Source organism: Mixophyes fleayi, chromosome 8 (genome assembly GCF_038048845.1).
Source record: "Mixophyes fleayi isolate aMixFle1 chromosome 8, aMixFle1.hap1, whole genome shotgun sequence".
Classification (NCBI taxonomy): domain Eukaryota; kingdom Metazoa; phylum Chordata; class Amphibia; order Anura; family Limnodynastidae; genus Mixophyes; species Mixophyes fleayi.
The window spans coordinates 129,906,736-129,929,295 of NC_134409.1; the positions used below are offsets into that span (position 1 = coordinate 129,906,736).

At 42.2% G+C, this 22,560-nt stretch overlaps 2 protein-coding genes across 5 annotated transcripts in view; one reads left to right on the forward strand and one right to left on the reverse strand.

Annotated features, from left to right (window-relative positions):
* The first annotated feature begins 8,677 nt into the window (after nt 1-8,677).
* Nucleotides 8,678-22,560, forward strand: part of CIMIP7 (ciliary microtubule inner protein 7) — a 219,414-nt gene continuing 205,531 nt past the window's right edge. The window contains exon 1 of the mRNA XM_075183536.1: nt 8,678-8,769. The gene's annotated coding sequence lies outside the window, so the exon portion shown is untranslated. The remainder of the gene's footprint in view (nt 8,770-22,560) is intronic.
* The window catches only part of PRRT3 (proline rich transmembrane protein 3), a 39,508-nt gene continuing 32,086 nt past the window's right edge, over nt 15,139-22,560 (reverse strand). For all 4 annotated transcript variants that reach the window (XM_075183518.1, XM_075183520.1, XM_075183522.1 and 1 more), the window contains one exon: nt 15,139-18,037. In XM_075183518.1, the coding sequence (XP_075039619.1) occupies nt 15,990-18,037 (2,048 nt within the window). In that variant the 3' untranslated portion in view covers nt 15,139-15,989. The remainder of the gene's footprint in view (nt 18,038-22,560) is intronic.

Genomic DNA, 22,560 nt, shown 5'->3' on the forward strand with positions numbered 1-22,560 from the left:
GGTGGAAAAATGTTTAATTTTAAGCCCAAAGCACTTTGTGGCTTCTATTGATATGTTATATCCTAATTCTGCTTTATTCATTGTGAGGATTATGGGCCTGATTCATTAAAGAACATAAATACCGCTACGTGTTATAGTTAGCGTAAAATCATTCTGCGCATGCGCAGGAGCGAACCATGCGCCAGAGAACGCAGCAACGTCCAATTCATCATTGAGCGCAAAGGACCCTTACTACAGCCTACGACTTCATACGTTTATATGTGTGCTTTAATGAACCAGGCCCTATGTGTTTATATCAGCGTTCCTGCTCTTTCATATCCCCCTTTCTCTGTGTATTTTGTCCACATGCATGTTCCACGTCTGTCTCAGGATAAATTGTGTGACACGGTCATGTAATCTTATGTTTATTTTATTAGACCAAACGACTTTGTAAATAATGTCAGTATGTGTTGTAGGACACAATATAACGACACTTCTAGACAATAAACACATTACTCTGTGCCACACGCTGACTCACATAGACACACAACGGAGTTTAAAGTACTTTTCAACTCTCTTTATTACCTAAACCTGTAATTACCAGCCGATGAGCTGGATTGTATAGGATTGTAGCAATAATAATGGTATATTGTGTGTGTCACAGATAGATAAAGGCTTTTCTACTTAGTGCTTTGTAATTTCTTAGTTAATATAATATGTTAACCTGTAACAACTTCAGAAAGCTTGGGAAACACTGATCTAAACTGTCCTCCAGGTGCCGATGTCTGCAAGTAATAATTAATTTACTAAGCAGGGAAAGGGCTTTAATGTGTTACATTGATACAGGAAGCTGCGGGGGTTCCGTACAAAAGTTCTTGCAAACATAAAAAAAAATTGTTGCAAAATAGAGACTTATAATTTTTTTATAAGTAATCTGTGAAATTCTCAAATCAAATGTGTAGTTTCATACTGGAACCTGGGACAAATCTTGTTTCTTGGGAATTAAGAGTTAATGAGGGCTATATATATATATATATATATATATATATATATATATATATATATATATATGTCTAGTGGCGTGTGTTAGTCTGTCTGTGTGTGTGTGGAAAAAATAAAACCAAGCTGCAGCGCCACCTGCTGGGCGGAATAATACACTGACCTACTAAATTCTTAGTGTGTGTGGAAAAAAAAATTCAGAAAGGGCTGAAATTTGGTATACTAAGATGTTTTTAATTTGTTAATTTAATTTGTTGATTGTTAAAAGTGTTTATAAAGATTTAAAAAAAAATATATATATTTCTTGAAGGAGAAGTGACAGTTGGGAGTGGTTGGTGGTTGCCGGGGGTGACAGTGGGAGTGGTTGGTGGTTGCCGGGGGTGATAGTGGGGAGTGGTTGGTGGTTGCCGGGGGTGACAGTGGGGAGTGGTTGGTGGTTGAGGCCTGGGCTATGGTCCAAATGCATGACAAGAACCTTTTTAACACCTTAAGTAGCTTCATTTGACTAGAATGCATGAGTATCATGCACGGGTTAACTTGTGTATATATATATATATATATATATATATATATATATATATATATATATATCTATCATGCCCAACACACATCGTTCATTTTTTTGTACCCAGAAAATAGATGGTTGGGAAAGACCAAAAACGATAAGGTAAAAAAAAAATGTTGCCCCAGAATGGTTCTCCCCTAGGCATTTGGCCTATGGTAGATACTGCCCTATGCTATATGACGCTGCAATGATAAGGGCTAATATAGGGTAATATATATATATATATATATATATATATATATATATATATAACATATATTACTATTGTTTTGAGTGAGCGTATTTACTTCTAAATTAGAGTAACAGCTCCCGGACTCCCGCCAGAGCAGAAAATTATCCTACAAGGCTGCTTACCTGCCTATAAGGTGGCGATATGTCGTGAAGATGCAAATCCCGTCATCAAGCCCCTCCCACCTGACTGAGCATGTGCGTGAGGACAACTTTAGCAACCTTATACGCCGTACCCCGCCAACTTGGTGACGCCTCATCTTTTCATTTCTTCTCTCCGCATTTCTGGAAGGGCAGGGTTTGCAATAGAACTAAGAGACGCTAGAGTTTAGGTGTGTCTCCTCAGGGACCCCCATGCTCATTAAGTGTCTTAATTTTTAACTCGGCGCCCCCCACACTAAGTGCCGCCCGCTTACTAGCCACGCTGCCGTCTGCCGCTCCTCCATGCTTGTAATGGGCTGGGAGGGCGGCGCTGGGCTATGATGTCACAGCCCGGCACCACACTTCAGAGAATAGAAGATCCCGCCCCGAACTAGGTAAGAAGCAGGTGGGACACTTAGGGCGTTCCGTACGCCCTGTGGAAGGGGTTATAAAAAGTAGACAGGTACAGTGTGGTCGGATACAGTCATCACCTATTTTGTTAATATCAGGACAATTTGTTTGTATTCTGATACTCCCAACATAGGGGGAATTCAATTGGCTGCGTTACTTGAAAAAATATTACCGTTATTGCGGTAATAGTGTGCGTAAATACTGTTATTACGGCAGTTTTAACGCCGGCTTTTTGGGGGAATTGAATTCCCCCCATAGTCCTGTACCTGTAACCAGCTGGAAGTAAGAGCCATAATTATAGTGTATAAATATACAATGTCTGTTGCAGTGTTTGTTAGGTGTCTGCTGCTGAGCAATACTCATAGGAAACACCCTCCATTCAGTATGTCACCCATTGTGTGTCCAGGAAACGTTCTCTTCCAGCCTGTGGCCCTGGGCCCCACATGTATCCGACAAACGTGTTCTCCTGGTTATAAGAGAGGTAATTCATTAATACCAGGACAGAGGGTGATGTTTAACACCTTAATCACCAGGAGATTTTACACCGTAACCCAAAGACTAAAGTTCTCCTTTAATAGAAGTTAGTTAGATATGCCCTAGATACACCCAGCCTGAGGTACAGTGCGCTGGCAGCGGGTCTCAGGCTGCCGCTGATAACAAACACTGCGCCACGTGATGTCTGAACACACGTTGGCTCCTTTCCCTGCTCTATTCAAGTCACAATAACCTCAGGTACTTTATTTATTGCCATTTCATTTTACTGAACAGCACAAAAGGTCCGTGAAACATGATTATTCCTGTCTGGACGACGTGACCTTGAAGTCTATTTGCTAAAAGCTCAACAAACAATAAAGGGAGTGATGGAGGCTCCGTAGCTGCGGGCTGGAGATCTATTATATAAGTACAGATCGTTGTCAGACCGGTCTCCTAGCAACGTTATACTTCTCTTTCTGGGGCTATCCAGCACGTAAACATGTAGATTGCAAGCTCTGCTCTGTCAATGAAATAATCACATTGTTTACAGCAGCACATAGTTTTTAAGGAGACGAGAGTGCTGATTCTGCCGGAGATAGTCACCTGTCCGCTCATGTCATCTTGTTATGAGGACAGGGCTGCATGTGACAGGGGCAGTGACATGATGTGAGGAGGGGAATGGAGACAGCAGGAAGCGACAGTCTGAGAGTTATATAGTGGAAGGAGCAGGGTCCTCCAGCAGCACAGAGTATATCAGGAGATGAGTGATGTGTTAGTGAGGACAGGGCTGCATGTGACAGGATCAGTGACATGATGTGAAGAGGGGAATGGAGGCAGCAGGAAGCCACAGACTGAGAGTTATATAGTGGAAGGAGCAGGGTCCCCAGCAGCACAGAGTATATCAGGAGATTAGTGATGTGTTAGGACAGGGCTGCATGTGACAGGGGCAGTGACATGATGTGAGGAGGGGAATGGAGGCAGCAGGAAGCCACAGACTGAGAGTTATATAGTGGAAGGAGCAGGGTCCCCAGCAGCACAGAGTATATCAGGAGATTAGTGATGTGTTAGGACAGGGCTGCATGTGACAGGGGCAGTGACATGATGTGAGGAGGGGAATGGAGGCAGCAGGAAGCCACAGACTGAGAGTTATATAGTGGAATAAGCAGGGTCCCCCAACAGCAAAGATCAGGGATGTGAGGCTCCTGTCACACTAATTCTTTAAGATTTCTGTGTCAAAAGCACCTCTGTATGAAACAAGGTTCATTCTTAAATTGTGAGCTAAATAATAATAATAATAATAATAATATTATATGTAATTATAGTGATATCATTTAAACTGTAAGCTCCAATGGGGCAGGGGTTGATGTGAGTGCGTTCTCTGTACAGCACTGTGGCATTAGTGACGTTGTGTAAATGAATAAATGAAGATGATGATAAATATATTGCACTTGTTTGTTAGATGAAATTACCAGTTTCAAACCACTCTGCTGCCATCTGGTGGTTATTATGTACAATACACCTTTCTTTTCATACCATGTTAAATACCTGTGTGGGTGTGAGCGCCCCCCAACGGTGAAAAATACATATTTTGTGATTGTTTACTATTAAAATGCATTACTATACTATATTTCAGTCTCTTCTTTGGTGATGATTTAAATGAAGGACCAGATATTCATCGGTGGTAGATCAACATCTAAATCCCTAAATCTTATTAACCTTATGTTAAACATCACTGAATCACTGGAGTAATCTTTATTCTACCCATGCAAAATTTATATAATTTTTTTTGGTGTTCTTTTGATAGATATCCTATTACTTTAAAGGGCCTTTTACACTTTCAGATGAGATATAAGTGATATTGTGGCGGAATTTCAACAAATCTTATTCTGTAGTAGAACCGGTTGGATGTGGGAAGTTCCGGCTCATATTCTGCACTATGCGTAATTTATCATCTAGCGCTGGCACAATAACGATGTAGGAAATTCTTTTACAAAGGAAAAGTGGAGGTGTTGCCCATAGCAACCAATCACATTCTATCTATAATGTTCTAGAATGTACAAGATAAATGATAGCTAGAATCTGATTGGTTGCTATGGGCAACACCTCCACTTTTCCTTTTTCGAAGTTTTGATAAATCTACCACTTCAGGCAAAAATCTGAGATTGGGAGTATAATATTTACTGAAGTTTCACCGCTGCAATCCAATAAGCAAATAGGGAATGGGAAGATTTATGTAATCTAAAATTGTACTTAAGTGAAACAAAATCCTTGAAGGGAATAGCGTCCAACATGAAACAGTTGTGCGATCTACGATATTACATACGTATTCCTAATGGAGAGGTAGCAGGGAGCCCAAATTGGCTCGTTTTGTTAAAAAAACCACAGCTTTCGTCTGACATCACCTTACTTCTGATGAATTGTGTGTGGTGTTTGTGTAAGCCTTTCCTGATGTCTTGCCAAGACCACCCTAGAAATAGTGGCCACCCCTTCATGTAACAACCCTGGCTAAATAAATAGAGGAAATAGGAAACAGATCCACTTCTTTAAGTTTCTTTCCTTTGAGTCGTCCTGTAGACTCAGCAACGTAAGATGTCTATTGCTTTAGAGTCTAAAGTTTAGACCTACGGTAAATCATTCAAAGGCACGGTGTGAGGTCCCAGTACTGAAGCACCGTAAGAGCTAAAGTACATTTTAGGGCGCCCCCTCCCCCTATCCAGATTTTAGGAGAGCTGGAAGCATTATTATAAGCTGGTAGAACACTTGTATGATTTCACAGGACATAGCATAGCCCAAAGTATTGCTTATAGCACAAAGCCTTCATTTAAAGTGACTTTGGGTATATACCAGTATCCCACAGGACAAAAATGGAGCTTGAACAAATGGTACCAACAAACAGAAGTTCTCATCCACGCCACATTGTTATCCTCTCAGTTAAGAAGTCTGTTATAATCCTCTAAAAATGCAACCAGATCGCATCTAAATTGCCTTCCCCATGCCTTCCATAGGATTTAGATGAAAATCTGCTTAATTTAAAAATAAAAAAATTCTTACTACTGTTGAAAACCCAGCGTGGACAAGACTTAGGGCTAGATTTACTAAACTGCAGGTTTGAAAAAGTGGAGATGTTGCCTATAGCAACCAATCAGACTCTAGTTATCATTTATTTAGTACATTCTACAAAATGACAGCTAGAATCTGATTGATTGCCATAGGCAACATCTCCACTCTCTCAAACCTGCAGTTTAGTAAATATACCCCTTGAAGTAAATAGTTTATTCAGGATAAGGGAGACATAGGGTAAAACAAACAGGGCCTGATTCATTAATTAACGTAAATGCCGATAAGTGCTGTATTTTGCGTTATATCGCTCTGCACAGAAATGGACTATACGCCGGAGAACACAAGTGAACGCAGCTCATCTTCGAGCGTAAAACTCTGTTGATGAATACGGGTCCAGGTCAGATCTGCTCTAACAGACAATACAGTGCAGGATACGTCCAATATATATGTGGAATATAAAGTTACTCACTGCAAAAAAAACAAACAGTTAATGTCACCTGTTATAGTTATTAATGACAAAACATTAAAAAATAAATAATTAAATTTTTTTCTTGCCATAAAATACATTTATTAGGATGTTATTAATGTCTACTGTACATAAAATAAATTTTTACAATTGCTCCTGATTGCAAACACATGTTCTAGCAGCATACAGAGCCGTCATCACTATCACTCAGCACCTACACCTGACCTGTAGCTGGTGTAAGAGATACGACAGAAAATCACATACCTCAGAGATACCCAAAGCGTGAACTGGACGCTGCTGCGTGCGCTGGAGCTTGGTACGCCCTTACTGTACAATGACTACGTGCATACGCCCTTTCTCCGCCCAGTTCTACCCATTAAATCATAGGCCGTAGTAGGGTCCTTTGCGCTCGAAGATTAATTGAAAGCTGCTGCACTCTCTGGCGTATGGTTTGTTTCTGGACGTGTGCAGAACGATTTTACGTGAAATACAGCAGATATTGGCATTTACGTTCCTTAATGAATCAGCCCTTTGTGTCTATCTTATAGAGTAATATCTGACATTTATCACACAATAAGGTATTTTCAGGTTTGTATCTAACTTAGTTATAACATAATTGTACCTAACTTAGATTTTCTCTCTCACTAACTGACCCAAGTGTGAGGAGGCCCCAAACCTCTACCACAAACTGCCCCAGATGCGATTTGTCTGTTGGAGAGGTGACCACACCAAAATCATCATCATCATCACTGCACATATCACTGTCACCTTCCTATAGTCCTTGACATGTACAAACCCCACCACAGAGCAGAATGATTTGACAACATTGTTTCAAAGCTCTAAAGGCGCCTATGTAGAATTACAAGATAATCAGATACCAAAGGCTTTTACAGTCAGAGAAATAGAGGACTATATTTGTGGCTGGACTCTCTGCACTGATGGTCAAACAGAGGTTTATTGAGTTTGCTGGGACTTGTAGTTCAGGAACATGGCCCATTCCTGATACAAAGTTACTGATTGAATAAAGTAATAAAAGTCTCCAGCCTTGCTTAGAGAAAGAAATGGCTCATCGGGTTAGGAGACAGGTTCTTTAATTACATTGAGATAGGAGGTTCTGGTTTGAATCCTCTGTCTGGCTTAGTTTTAGTAAACTGAATGTTGCAGCAGCTGACTGAGGACATTGAGAGAAGTATAAGTTATCTCAGCTGACTAGTAGTGAGGTGCCCATGGACAGTCATAGTAGAGGACATACTTTGAATTCCGAGTGGTTTCCTTTTTAGTACATTTCATGTTGCAACTGGATGAAGTCAATGAGAAAAGTCTCTAAATATCACCTACAAATGTTCCAGCTCGGTGGCAGAGTATATAGGAGATCTGTTTACAGTTTATATGGATTCACTGGTTTGAATCCCCATCTAGGTAACATTTAATGCACCTTTGCTTTTGCTCCAGGCCCCTTGATGGCATTGATAAAAGTCTCACTGCTCCTTACATCATGTACTGGCTCAGTTGGCCAGTGGCCATGATTGCTGACTGTGATGCAGGATGTCCCAGTTCAATTCCCCAGACAGGTGTGATGGTCTTTCCTCTGCTATCAGCCTGCTCAGTGGGGGCTGGTTATTGGGTTCCCTCCTGGTAGTGATGATGTGTTAAATTGTTTGTCTGGCATTCTTTAATAAACTTGTGACTAAAAGTACAACAGCCAGTTTATTACATTATTAACTTCTCACAAACCTACTCTTTTCTCAATATTGATTGGAACTTTGTTGTCAGCTGAGCACTTTACTGCTTGCCTGCTTGACTTTTATCAATACCATCAAGGGGCCTGGAGCAAAATCAAAGTTGTCTTAAATGTTACCTAGATGGGGATTCAAACCAGGGAATCCATATAAACTGTAAACAGATCTCCTACATACTGCGCCACCAAGCTGGAACATTTGTAGGTGATATTTAGAGACTTTTCTCATGGACTTCATCCAGTTGCAACATGAAATGTACAACCACTCGGAATTCAAAGTATGTCCTCTACTATGGCTATTCAGGAGGGGCGAGCAGCAAACATACCTTTCCAAGACGCTGATAGATAATGGGTGGGTCAATCGCAACCAGGGGTGGGGCCAATCAGGACCAGCCAATCAGACTGAATGGGGGGGGGGGCGCGTGACCATGCTAAATCACCCCCCTAAAAATAAACTCTAGGTCCGCCCCTGGCCCATACTTGCCAACTCTCCCTGAATGTCAGGGAGACTCCCTGAAATAAGGGTGATCTCCCTCACTCCCTGAAGAGTCTGGCATTCTCCCTGATGCTGAGCCAGTACAAGACGTGGTTGGCTGCGCCATCTGTGGCATGATGACACAGTTCAGAAATTGTGTCCTATGTCCATGTATTGATGCCTATGGAGGTGGCCATTTTCATGGAGACCAAGATTTATTCAAAGAATAACAGGTAAGACAACATGACTTCAGTACTGGAGACAGAAATGTAAAAGACACTTCAGTCTCTAGAGATTCATTAGCTGCTGTTCTTTAACGCATAGTTGCCTACTCTCCCGGAATGTCCGGGAGACTCCGGCATTTCTGGGAGACCTCCTGGGCTCCCGGGAGAGCAGGGCAGTGTTTTATTGAACTTGCAGTGTGAAGTATGGATGTAACGTATTATCATAAGAGGTGTGAGCTCAGCTGGATGGTTCAAACATAGGTATGAACACAACAAAATCAAAATGTTATTGTCTATATGCCTTTACATTTTCTCACACACGTCTCCTTCAGCTCCACACAAAGCCCATGTCTGCTGAATACATGCCCTCGGATGTGCTCAAACCCAGTCCTCCAGAGCTACCAACAGTTCATGTTTTCAGGATTTCTTTAATCTTGCACAGGTGAGTTTACCTGCTTTATAACCCCAACACCAGACCTCTCTCCTGCGTGACGTGTCTGCCTTTCCCTGCTGATTGGAAGCTCACATTTAATCCGTTCTATGGAGATTCTTGCATGCTGCAACTTGCAGTTATATGTTGTCTCTTGATTTCTTGAAATGTGGACAAACCAGTGCGCCTGGCAGGGTGGCATACATCTGCCCTGGCAAAACTGGAAGGAAGTCTGTCTTCCTCTGAAATATATATTGTACAGCTTTATAAACGTGTGCAGAATATTGAGACATGATCTGACTTTTGATTGATGCAGCGTTATACACATTTTTGCCACACGATGGCGCTGCAGTTTATGACAATTTGCAGTTATCCAAAATCACTAGTTTTGCAGAGAGCATTTTTTTTTTAACAGAGTCACTAACAAGGGGCATGCTGGGCTGGGGGGCACGGGGACATCTGCCCCTCCGGGCCGGTCCCATAGTGGACTACCTTGGGCTGGGTCACTGGGCCACCTCCATTTTCTTTCCTTTACAAAATAGGCTGCCAAGTAGAGTCTTGTTCCCCGGGCTAAAATTTGCCAGCCCTCCCCTGGTCACTAATATCAGTGTTTTGTGTTGTAATAAATTTCCATTGCACAATGAAGCTGCAGTTGTTGCCTCTGTAGCTTTTCTCCATAAGCCTCAATGGTTTGTTACTTTTTAATTGTGCTGCAAATAATAGACAACAGTATTATCAACAGACAGACTTCTGACTTGTACCCTCTACACAACAGACCCCAACAGAGCTGTCCACTGTCCCCACTACCTCTTGCTTTATGCATAGAACCCTTGGCAGCTAAAATCAGAACCAACAGTGACATTAGGATGCTTGGGGCTCAGCAATACAAAATTTTGCTTTTCGCAGATGAAGTGCTCTTAACGCTGTCCGACCAGTGCGTATCTCTTTCAATCCTTCTGTCCGAACTGGCACAATGCGGGAATCTGTCCATTCAAATCCCAGCGGCCTCCTCAGGCCATTCGGTACCTGAGACTCACTATCATATAAAATCACTCCGGGTTATATCAACTCAGTTATACTCCTCTGATTATGAAAATCCACCATGGCCGTTCTAATTTGCAGTCCTTGTACATTTCCTGGACCGGCAGGATCAATGCCATAAAACTTAACAGGTTCTTTAATTACATTGTGAGAGGAGGTTCTCGCTTGCTTCAACTATATCAGATCCTACCGGTCCGGGTTCCATTCCTCACCCTGAAGACACACCAAGCCTCTTGCAATAAGTTTATATGGGGAGGGGAAAACCTTTAACCAACAGAGCTACAGTAGCGAAATCCATCTCGACCTCCCTTTGATTTTTAATTACTAATTAGCTGCACAGCTTCACCTGGACATTTCTTGGAATAGTAATCCTGGCCTCAAAAAATGGGTGAACATCAAGAACATGTGGGCAGCACGGTGGCTCATTGGTTAGCACTTCTGCCTCACAGCGCTGGGGTCATGAGTTCAATTCCTGACCATGGCCTTATCTGTGTGGAGTTTGTATGTTCTCCCCGTGTTTGCATGGGTTTCCTCCGGGTGCTCCAGTTTCCTCCCACACTCCCAAAAAAATACTGGTAGGTTAATTGGCTGCTATCAAATTGACCCTAGTCTCTGTGTGTGTCTGTGTGTGTATATTAGGGAATTTATACTGTAAGCTCCAATGGGGCAGGGACTGATGTGAGTGAGTTCTCTGTACAGCGCTGCGGAATCAGTGGCGCTATATAAATAAATGGTGATGATGGGTACATTGTCTACCATGGCTAAACTTGACCTCTCTCCGAGTGGGAGACTGTGAACACCCACTTTAAACTGGCTTCCTATCCCCCCACAGAAAACCAGGAACTTCAACAGATTTGTCCATGTTTTGGGGGAATTTTCCCCCACATTCTTTGTGGACATACAGGCCAAATTCTATCTCTCCCTTTCATTACACATCCAATACCTACAGCTACAGTGCTTAATTCCATCGCAAACACAAACTAAGGGCTAGATTTTCTAAGCTGCGGGTTTGAAAAAGTGGGGATGTTGCCTATAGCAACCAATCAGATTCTAGCTTTCATGTATTTAGTACCTTCTACAAAATGATAGCTAGAATCTGATTGGTTGCTATAGGCAACATCCCCACTTTTTCAAACCCGCAGCTTAGTAAATCTAGCCCTAAGACACTTCGTAAGCTCTCATCTTTCCAGAGACACCGTATCTATTCAGTAGGCCATAAAGGTAACATTTCTATAATTTACCACTGCATCCGACCCCCTGTTACTGGAATACCATGAGAAAACCTGGGAAAAAGACCTCGGCATTTCCTTGGACAACGAGGATGGTCCGTAATTAGGAAAATAATTGCCAAAACCTCCATTAATGTGAGTATAAAACTCTTACAAAATATACTCACGTTGGAATGCGGTCCCCGAAAATATTAATCGTCTTTACCCCTTGTCTCTAACAGAGGTTGGCGAGACTGCGGAGAAGTGGGGAGCTCCACAATTTTTGGGATTGCCAAATGGTTTTGGACTATTACTCTAGATGTAATTGAACGGATCACGAAAGTCCATATACAGAGGGATCACGTTATACGGCTACTTGACATTCCAATGAGTACACCCACAGAACAACTGATACTGCAAGTCAGTTATGCCTCTAAACTGTTGATAGTGAAGGCATGGGAAAAAAAAAACTTCCCTCCTCCAGGGGCAAACAAAGGATTTGTAGAGGGGGGTTTCCACACCACGCAGCCAGTGGGCGTGACCAGCATGCATGGGGGCGTGGCTATAATATTAGACAGTGCTTGGCTGCTCTCCAACTCTTCCTATCCCAAAAATATACATGGGCAATGCTGCGTGCACTACTGTTAGGTGCACGCAGCTCTCCCTTTTCGAGCAGAGCTGTGTGAAGCAGGGGCAGGGTCCAGCCACCTCAATTATACAGTGCCCCAGGCTTGGAGGGGGGTTTCCAGGCACTAGGAACCCCCCCCCTCGGTTTGCCTATGCTTCAGAATGGAACTGCTGAATAGAATATTTCATACATCCTCAATGAAATATATTACCGCTCTCCTCAACAGCAATTTACCTAAATAGCATGCGACATGTCTGATTCCACAACTTCTCCGTTACCCTCTCCCCCCCGCCCACAATTCCCCCCATCCCCCCCTCCTCCTTTCCCTTCCACCTATCACTATAAAGAAAGAAGGAGCCGGGGGCCGCAGATAAAGGCTCAGAGGGCCGCCTCTTGCCCATAACTGGATTAGATTCTGTCCAGGGAGCTATCTGCAAGCACAGGCTCCATGTATTTGTGGGGTGTCACACAGGGGTCAGTCACACCAAATCCTGAAAACATTGCCTGTTGGTAGGGCTTGACCACCTGTGCTCTGCACTCTAAATTGTTGGCCCAAGAGCTGTCTGCTAACCTCAAGGAGTAACGACTACTATGGTCATGCATTTTATTTTTAAAGACACATTTTATTTACAAGTATATTTGGCACACTGTACGGCTGGCATGATACTGCATTATGTACATGTATAAACATTCAATGATAGAAAGAGACATCTCACACCCGCTCGTGTGACTGCCTCAGATTGTCACAGTGTTAACCCTACACTCACCGATATCATGTTCTTCGTCCCGGGAGAGCTGGTACAATCAGCTTTCTTTCAGCGATTGCCGATGTAAGAAAAGCAACACTATACAGTCGCAAGTAAAAAGACATATATACATATATGACACACAAGTGTAACACCACTTGTATAAACTCCTGTAAGTAAAATCTTTATAAACAGCAAGTTCTGATGTCATCGTTTATAATCACTAACTTCTGATGTCACTGCAGTGCAGTGGCGGATTCAGGGGGGGGGGGGGGTCGATGGGGCGATCGCCCCCCCTAGCAGGGGCTTGCTGCCGGCGGCTGCACAATATGTGCAGGTCCGCTCGGCAGTGACAGTGTGCTGCCCGACTGCTCTGATTGTGTTTAAAACACAATCAGAGCAGCCGGGCAGCACATTGTCACTGCCGAGCGGACCTGCACATATTGTGCAGCCGCCGGCAGCCTTGAAGTCAAAAAGGGGGCGTGGCCTAAATCGCCCCCACCTAAATCGCCCCGGGTAGGATACTTTTCTAGATCCGCCCCTGCTGCAGTGATCATTAGGAAGTTGTGTGTAGTATAAATTATAATGGATATTAAAAGTCACCTCAGATTTTATCCATATGGTCACAGAACTCGTCGGTGACTAATAATATTCATATAATTTACAGTAGGGAGTACATTATAACAGATATAATTGCTTTGCATGTTAAAATACACACTGTAAAATAACTGTGAAAAATACTGACGTTTGAGTCAGTGAGGAGGACAATCTTGAGTTATTGATTATTAGCTACAGGTAAACGTATACTCATTAGCTACACACCGTGTTGGCTGAAAATTCAGCTTAACAATCCACCAGTGATATCAGGGAGGCATGAGGCATTTAGTGCCTCGATTCTCAGTCATGTGTACTGTCTAGTAGTGAATTGATAGGCTGAATATATTTTTGGACACCAAAACATCTGACATCACTGTGCATAGACAAGCAGAACACTTTTAAGTCCATGGGGTATGAGGGTTACATAAACAAAATACTTTTTGGAGACAAAGTGACATTAATGTAGGGCAGCGGGTATGTATAGAACGTCCTGGATTGAGGGATATATGTAATACGTATCTTAATGACCGATTCTACCTTTCAATTAGAAGCTGATGGTACATCGCGCCTTCACTGAAATTATCAAAATGCAACTCTAGCAAAGCTGCTTCGGGAATTTTGTCAATAGCAGTTATACAAGTACAATTCTTCTACTTACATACAAGGCCGTCAGCAAAATTGCACCGACATACATTTCCTCACTTGTCTCAAAATATCTCCCAACTCGACTCCTCCGTTCTGCACAAGATCTGTGTCTCTCCTCCACTCTCATCACATCCTCCCATTCTCGGTTATAGGACTTTTTTCGGGCTGCACCGACTTTGTCGAATTCCCTCCCTCCTACAGTAAGACTTTCCTCTAGTCTCCAAACCTTCAAGCGTTCTTTGAAAACCCACCTCTTCAGACAAGCTTATAATATTCCTCAATCTCCCTAGATTACCCTATTACCACCCTCTACAACAACCCTCTGACCAACATTGCCACACACACAGCCCACTCAGTACTTTTACCTTTGCATTCTAGCTGGTCCATTGTGCAATATGATGTAGCACATGCCCTTGTGTTTCAAACTCCCATTGTCCTATAGATTGTAAGCTTGCGAGCAGGGTTCTCTTACCTCTCTGTCTGTATATATTACCCAGTATTGTCTTATTAATGCTTGTTCCCAATTGTAAAGCGCTACGGAATCTGCTGGCGCTATATAAATAAATGTTGATGATGATGATGAAGGGGGCATGATATAAATGCCTAAACTCACAGCATACCTTACGTTACAATCCCTATTAGGCAGCTAGTGGTGATTTTATAAAGTCCTGTACCAGAGAGACTAAATATTGTGCTCTCAACACTGGAGGTAAAAATGTAAAAAATAAAATAAAAAAAATCAGGACAAATTATGTCCACATTCTGCCTGACCGTGAAATAATTATATCTATAGCAGCACTATCTGCTCTGTCTCAAAGAGGAAATCTATAGCTAAATCAATATTTTGAAACCTTCACTGTATTTTGTAAATAATATTTGTTTTTGTATTTATTTATTTGCATTTTATTTTCCTAAATGATATAAAACATCCAATGAGCTATTAAGGAATTAAATATATAGGATTGGCACAAAATTATTTTTTAATACGGAATCAGTCATTTAGCTAGGATTTCACACCGAGTTTGCTGCTTGTTCAGATGTAATGATGCCCTGTTGTATGTAAATAAAAAAAACAACACATAATTAGAGATATTGGTTATGTTAGATGTCATCATGCACGAACCATAACCGTGAGTGTATTTACAGTACGCCTATACAGTATACACATGTAGTGATTGCATCCTGTCCTTTATAGTGTCCTGCTGTTGTCTCATTCTGCAGAATACTGCTAAAATTGCCTATTGTATTACATTGAGAGCATTTGTCTGATTGTCATGTATTTTTTTTTTTGGTTTGGTCTCTGCAATGCAGAATGGTCCTTTAGGCCTTTAATGGTTGTCACGGAAACACATTGTCCTCACTAGTTCTAATTTGTTTGCTTGACACGTACCCCTTTAATCAAAGTACCACGTTTTGTAATTCATACATGTTTTAGGCTTCTGTACATAAGTATGTCATGAGGTTACGTCCAATTCGACTGCAGGGGGCAGGAATTTCAAAATACTCTGCCTGTAAGTGCTTTTGTTGGAGACCAGATAAGAGTAAAATCGCAGACATCCATCTTGTAATCCTTATACATAATAGCATTAGCTTTAATACGATGGCTGGTGAAGGAAATCACTTTCACAGTCCAAAATAAATATATATCAAAACAGTTCTGTAACAAAATGAAGAGTTATGGTGTTGCGTACAAAACACAGACACTTGATGTGCTTATATCAGATATAATATACATAATGTATATAATAGCCAACTCGTGGAGATATCAGATGCATAGTCTTTTTTTTATGCTTTCCTAAAATCAGTTTATTCCTCATTAAAATTATTTTCGTTTAAAATCCTCTTGGACAGTTTGTAAATGTCTCTAAAAACCTGGCCACCGTTCCCTGCAGGACAAGTCCGTGTTGTATATAGTTTTGGACACGGCTTCAGGTTCACAGTTCAATTGTTTCACTGGCAATGCTGTGCGAATCTGTGGTTTGACTTCGCTCAATGAGTCTCCTCCCAAAGGTCTTCTCTGGTTCGCTGCCCCTGGACAGGATGCTAGGTTGGGATCCTTGTTTTAGAAGTTGAGCGGTAGGTGTATCTTCGAGAGGGAGGCTTTCCACGGAAGACAGCCCGTGACGCCAAGGATTCCAGCTGATTTTGATGGACCCCTTGGACACGCTGTCCATGGAGCTAACTGAGGCCACCGCTTCTGTGGTCACATCGCGAGGGAGCTCTTTGCTCTGCTGTAGACTTTCACTTGGCGAGTCAACTTCGGTCATCGAGTCACACTTGGCCAAACTGTACATGTAGTCCGGGTTGCTGCATCTTCTCATTTTCAAGTCGGATGAAATCAGTGGATCAACCGTCTGGTTCAAAGCAGAGCACTCCTTTAAAGAAGAACAGGAGTCCTGTCTGGTTAGGTAACTGGGATACTGAAGACTGGAATCTAGAAATATACTGTCTCTGACCAGATGCTCTCTAAACAATGCTTCATCTATGCTTCGGCTCAGATTGATAGGCGATGGCGGGCGAAACTCCAAATCTGTAAGCGAAAGCATCGACTCCTTTTCAAAACAAATACTTGTGTAAGAGCGACCCATGATCACATTCTGAGATTTTGGTCCAAAGACAAGATCTGGTTTAGGTTTGAAAAGTGGTGATGAAGATCGACTATTGTTCCCGAACCCTGGGCTACTCTTTGTTTCGTTGTTTTCCTTCAGGATTCTAAGCGGAACATTCTCAGCTTGGTTTCGTATGAGGCTCTTACTGATGTTGTTATTGACCACCCGGTCTTGAATATTGTTTGTCCAATCATAGCAGTTGTTTGGATACTCTGGGACCTCACTTTTCTTGTAGGTGCAGAAGTAGCTGATGATTTTGGACCAGCAAGTATGATCATTACTACTGCACTGGAGACAGAAGCTGTGTGAGGCTACAAAAACCATGGAGAAACACAGAGCCAACTCAAAGATCCGAAACCAAAACTGAAGAAACCACCAAGACCAGGAAAATTCATTCTTCCTACCAAGTAACCCATACAGCCACAATATGGCGTATACCTGAAGGCCACAGCACAGAAGTCCAAAAATACTGCTTACTAATAATACTCTGGATGATGTAAATATACACTTGATGCTTCTTTCTTGAGTTTGAACCACCATAATTTCTTCACAAGTTGGCGATACTCTTTGTGTTTCATTTACAATGTCTTTGCTGCTCTTTCTTAGCCGGTGATAGACCACAAAATTCCCTACCATGAGAAATATGCCCCAGGAAATGGAAATGATCTGCAAGACCATATTGACAGAAGGGTTCAGGAGATGGGTGAGGAGGTCAGCACTTAGAAGGACTATGAAATGAATGACGGCTATGACAGCAAGCAAAGCGAGACTCTGTAGCTTTGGAGGCAGAATTCGAAGATGGGCAATCTTCAGGACCAGAAGGACCAAAGTTGCAAAAGCCGATAACATAAGTGGGAAAGTAACATTGTAAAGTACGAGAGCAATAGGTTGGGAAATATTTGCCTTAGTCCCGTAAGGGTCGAGAAGAAAGAACACACCTCGGAGGATTCCAATGACAAACAAGAGAGTATTAGCGACAATGACATAGGGAAGGTAGGGTACGCGTAGAATGGGAGATCCAATAAGGTTGATCAGTGCAATTACTGATAATAGAAGAAAGAGGGCACCGGTCCCGTATACGTGCATATCCCAGGCAAAATTCAGAGTGTGTTGTAGGTCTTCCCACTTTAAGAGTGTTCGGTTGGTTCCAACAAATTCACATGTGCCACTGTTCTTGGTGCACAACGGAGTCTCCAAAGTTGTCTTTTTGGAAGGCAGACTGGTAGGGACATCCAATAGATGTGGCCGACGTAGAGCTCTTTGAGTTGTGACTCTTATTTCTCCCCGCCGTCCATTCTTCCTGGTGCCATTTTGGAAGACTTTAGGGGTTGGAATATCTGCCGACTGAGGAGGCTGCGTGCCAGGCACTGGGTCTGAAATAAAAGACCAATAAGCCAATGAATTCAAGAATAAAAGTGATCGGATATCATACAAAACTAAACAATAAGTTATTAAAAAGTAAGTAATATTTCACAGTATTAAGTGGAATTCATAAAGGAGTTGATAAACTCTGTGGTGTAATCCTAAGAAAAAAAAAAAAAAAGAAGTGGGGCTTCATAGTTTAAACACCGTTAGCCGATCAATCGGAATTATATTGCCACATCGTGAGCGTCGTCACATATCCCATCACACACAGTATGAGAAGTGACCCTATAAAGATGGCAATTGATAAGAACCAGGGAAAACTCAACAAACTGAGGGTTTATTTTGTATATTCCAGTTAGCTGCAGTCAGTCACATCCTGAACGCTTAGACAGGACAGTTGTAATGTACATGAGGAATGTCTGCATTTCTCAGCCTTGTAGTCATAGTCTTGCTACGCTCACTACAATGAGCTACTGTCATAACACAGTCCACGATATCTCATGTGACATAATATCACTTAATTCTGTATTATGCTACAGGCCTGATACATCTAGATGAGGTAATGTTTCGCAATCGATTGACGGCCCCTGTTACCATAGCAGCCTGCGTCACTTAAGTCATGCTAATCCAGAGATCTGTGAGTACTTGAAGTGTTAAGACACACACACCTGGCAGGCAGGCATAAAAGGGGGATATTCTTCTTGCGGTTCTTACCAGAAGGACGTTAGACTATCTACGGCCTGAGGCATTGCTTATCCAACTACTGTCTTCATTGAAAATACCAGCACAGCGCCCTCATAGGTTATACCAGTGCATGAACGCGTTGATTACCACCTTTACAGACATACACCTACAAGAGTTAACTTACCACCATAAAATAAAGACACAGAGACTTGTTATGGCGAAATCAAAGGTCAGAAATTTATTGAAAGATAAATATATTGAGAAGAGGTGGCAAACATAAGCAGACCAATCAGCCCCCAGGCCACACCCGTAAGTTGTAATCTCTGTTCCAATTATTTGGACACGCCTAGGCGTTAAATGCCAAACTACCCCATTTGGCTCATTAGCTGAGGGAATACCCCTAAGCGGAGCCCCATAACCCCGTATGGTTATTCTCACTAATTGCCCAATACTTTTAGGGGAGAGTGCCTACCGTGCCTCGAATGTGACCAAATTGGCCGTTGATTGGGCTGCTTATCGCCACTATGAAACCTCTTATTTATGAAAATTAACTCGACTGACATGACAAACAAATACACAACTTAAATCTGAAAAAGAGGACCTGGATGGAGGGGCAAACTCTCCAGACTGCAAGAGGAAGTTAACCGCTCTTCCTATACCTTATAATCCTTCCCAGATCTAATCCCTCCTCCTTTTCTCACCCCTGATTGGCTGACTCTCGTCCCATTCCACCCAGCTAAATTAATTCTTGCTATACCCAATACTTTTTCTCTTACATGCACCCTCAGCATTTATGTTACTTCAGGCTAATTCCAGCCCTCTGTTATCCTTACTGGTAGACGGCCTCTATTTCTTTTACAATGGGTTGCAATGTGGTTTGGGGTCAAGGACCCCTGTAGAATAACAAGGTGGGGGGGGGGGATGCACAGCACACAGCCAAACCAGCCAAGCGGGAACTAAATAAGAAATAAAACCAAGGTTGCACCCATATGTACCACGCCTGGCATACAGTTACTGCTTCACCTCCTGGGGATGTCAAGAAGTAGCTTAGATTTGGAGGCTGGGGGAAGTCTTCTTCTACGAGGGAGGTAAACAGAGTGGGTGCAGCCCAAAGAAAGTCCTGTAATCGAGAATGGGAGTAGGTAATGAGTGTGGATGAGAGATGGGGAAGAGATAAGCACTGGTAGCCCACTATATGACCGGGCCGGGGAGAGGATGTCCTGATGCCCCCCAAACCCAGACGGCCCCTGATCAGGATCTATCTGCGAGACCCCCTGACTGTCAAATATGCCACAGATTCTTTCCAAAAACACCTCTTTTTGGCAGCTAAAAAAAATAGTTAACTGTCACTGCTTTAAATCAACCTCTGTAATCTGAACCAATATACAATTCTATACAAGTACAAGTTTCTACCACGTTTTATGTTTGGGATAGAAATATTTTAACAGTCATCAACATTAAACATCACCCTTGATTTCGATATCACTTTGTCTTTGATTATTTTAGGAGAAGCGATAAGTACATTGTATATAGGACATTAAAGACCTTTGTGGGATAACCGCCGTGAAGTTGGCAAGCTCCCCGCTCCTCTACTCTGAAACGTACGTGGTGGAACCGAGAGATCACGGAGCATTGAGTAACTTGGCGCAGAGGTTTGAATGACGCCACTCACTTGTCTCACAAGCACATTTACTGTATAATAATTCGGCACAGCCTGTGTAAAGATCTCGGTACCTCTGTCATCTGGCCCTAGGTGATTTGTAGCGCACAGTTATTCCTACAGCATCTGCAAGAACTTTTCCATCAGCTCGTCAAGAATGTCTATTGCACCGAGCTAAAACTCCAGGGTCTCCTCACTGTACACTATGCAAAGGTTTAGTCTGCTTCGGCCCACCCAAGTCAGGGGATATAGAAAGCAAACAGTGGAATTCTTACGGACGTCTCGGTAAGGGAAGTATCTCAGATCAAACGGAATTTCAGAAGGCAACTTTAGCAGTTCCGTTGAGCTCTTCAAACACAGAGCACAAGCCGAAGAGATCGCAACCAAATATCGGAGATTAGAAAATGGACTTATCCATTTCCTTGCGTCAGTTGTGTGAAACGCGCACGGTTTTATTATAAGCTATAATATCAACAGCTCAAATATGTCAAAAGTTAATTTTAAGTTTAGGAAAAGAGGAACCAATATAAATGTTATAGACTTCACAAAAGTAAAAAAAAAGGAATTAACCCAAAAAATAAGGGCTAATTTCTATTTCGTTAAAAGTTATCGCACACGTAGCGACACAAATATTGCCCCAAAGTCTTTATTTTAGGTCTGTTACATGCTAGGGTACGTGTAATCTGTTTTTCCTTCATCATCATCATCATTTATATAGGGCCACTAATTCCGCAGTGCTGTACAGAGAACTCATTCACATCAGTCCCTGCCCCATTGGAGCTTACAATCTAAATCCCCTAACACATACACACACACACACACAGACAGACCGAGAGAGACTAAGGACAAATTAATAGCAGCCAATTAATCTACTAGTATGTTTTTGGAGTGTGGGAGGAAACCGGAGCACCCGGAGGAAACCCACACAAACACAGGGAGAACATACAAACGCCACACAGATAAGGCCATGGTCGGAAATCGAACTCATGACCCCAGTGCTGTGAGGCAGAAGAGCTAACCACTTAGCCACCGTTTTCCTAGGAGATAACTGATCAAGGTTCCTGTTTTCCACACTGTTCCATATTCTTTATCTACAAATCCTGACAGGAATACAGAAAAGATACAGAACCCAACAAAAATTGCCCTGAACTAGTCATATTTTACCTCAGTAATTGTTGATTGCCTACAATCCTTTAAATGTGTCTGTTGTCAACACACATTGGAGGCGGCCATTTTGTGACCTGAATTGAACATTCATGGGAATGCAGCCTATCGATTCACTAGGTACTAGAGACATCAGTAGGGCACAAATAATTGATTGGAATTCCAATGATGTCCTCAACGTACCTAGTATATTTACAGGCCATATTCTCATGGTTATTCATTCAGGCCACAAAATGGCTGCCTCCATTGTGTACGCATAAAGAACTTCATTCCGAAAAAAAAATTTTCTTCAGTTAAATCAATTTCTGGCCTCTCTTGTATATTCTCAACACCCTGTAAAGTCCTACTGAAAATGTATGTCTGGATGTCTCTATATATGATTAGTAAATTATATAACATAAGAAATGTGACTGAGAAGTTGTCAAATCAAAATAACAAAACATGGCGCCAATCAACATTCCAGCTAATGTGTCCTGACCCTGAATGAAACGAACACAGCGTCGTAGCACATATGGGAGCTGAAGTATTTCCCATCGGCATGCTGGGAGTCCTGACTACAAGATGGCCTGGCTCAAAGTATCTCGAAGCTTCGCCAGACAGTTATGCAACTACTGTTTTTAACAGTCGCTGAAGCAAAACAATGAGATAAATTAATATTGTGCATAAAGTCTATTTCAGCTCTAGATGAGGTCCATAACGTTCTCTGCAAAATAACTAATCTGTGACCTGTGATGTCAGACCTCAGTTATTATATGTGAACTCCATGACCGCGGCCGAGGTGTTTGCCGTATCTAGGTAGGTGTTCTGCCACCCTCTTTCCACAGTACTTTGTTTTGCTACGGGTGCTGTTCCTACATAACGTAAATTTACCACAATTTAAACAAAACCATTTTTATAATGGAGCAAGACAAGTTCACAATGAATCATGCAAGTGGCCGGGGCTCGCTCTTAAATACATGAAGACAGAACCAGGCGCGCAAAAGGTTTTTTTTTGCAGTTGCCAAAATCAACCCTAAATCTGGT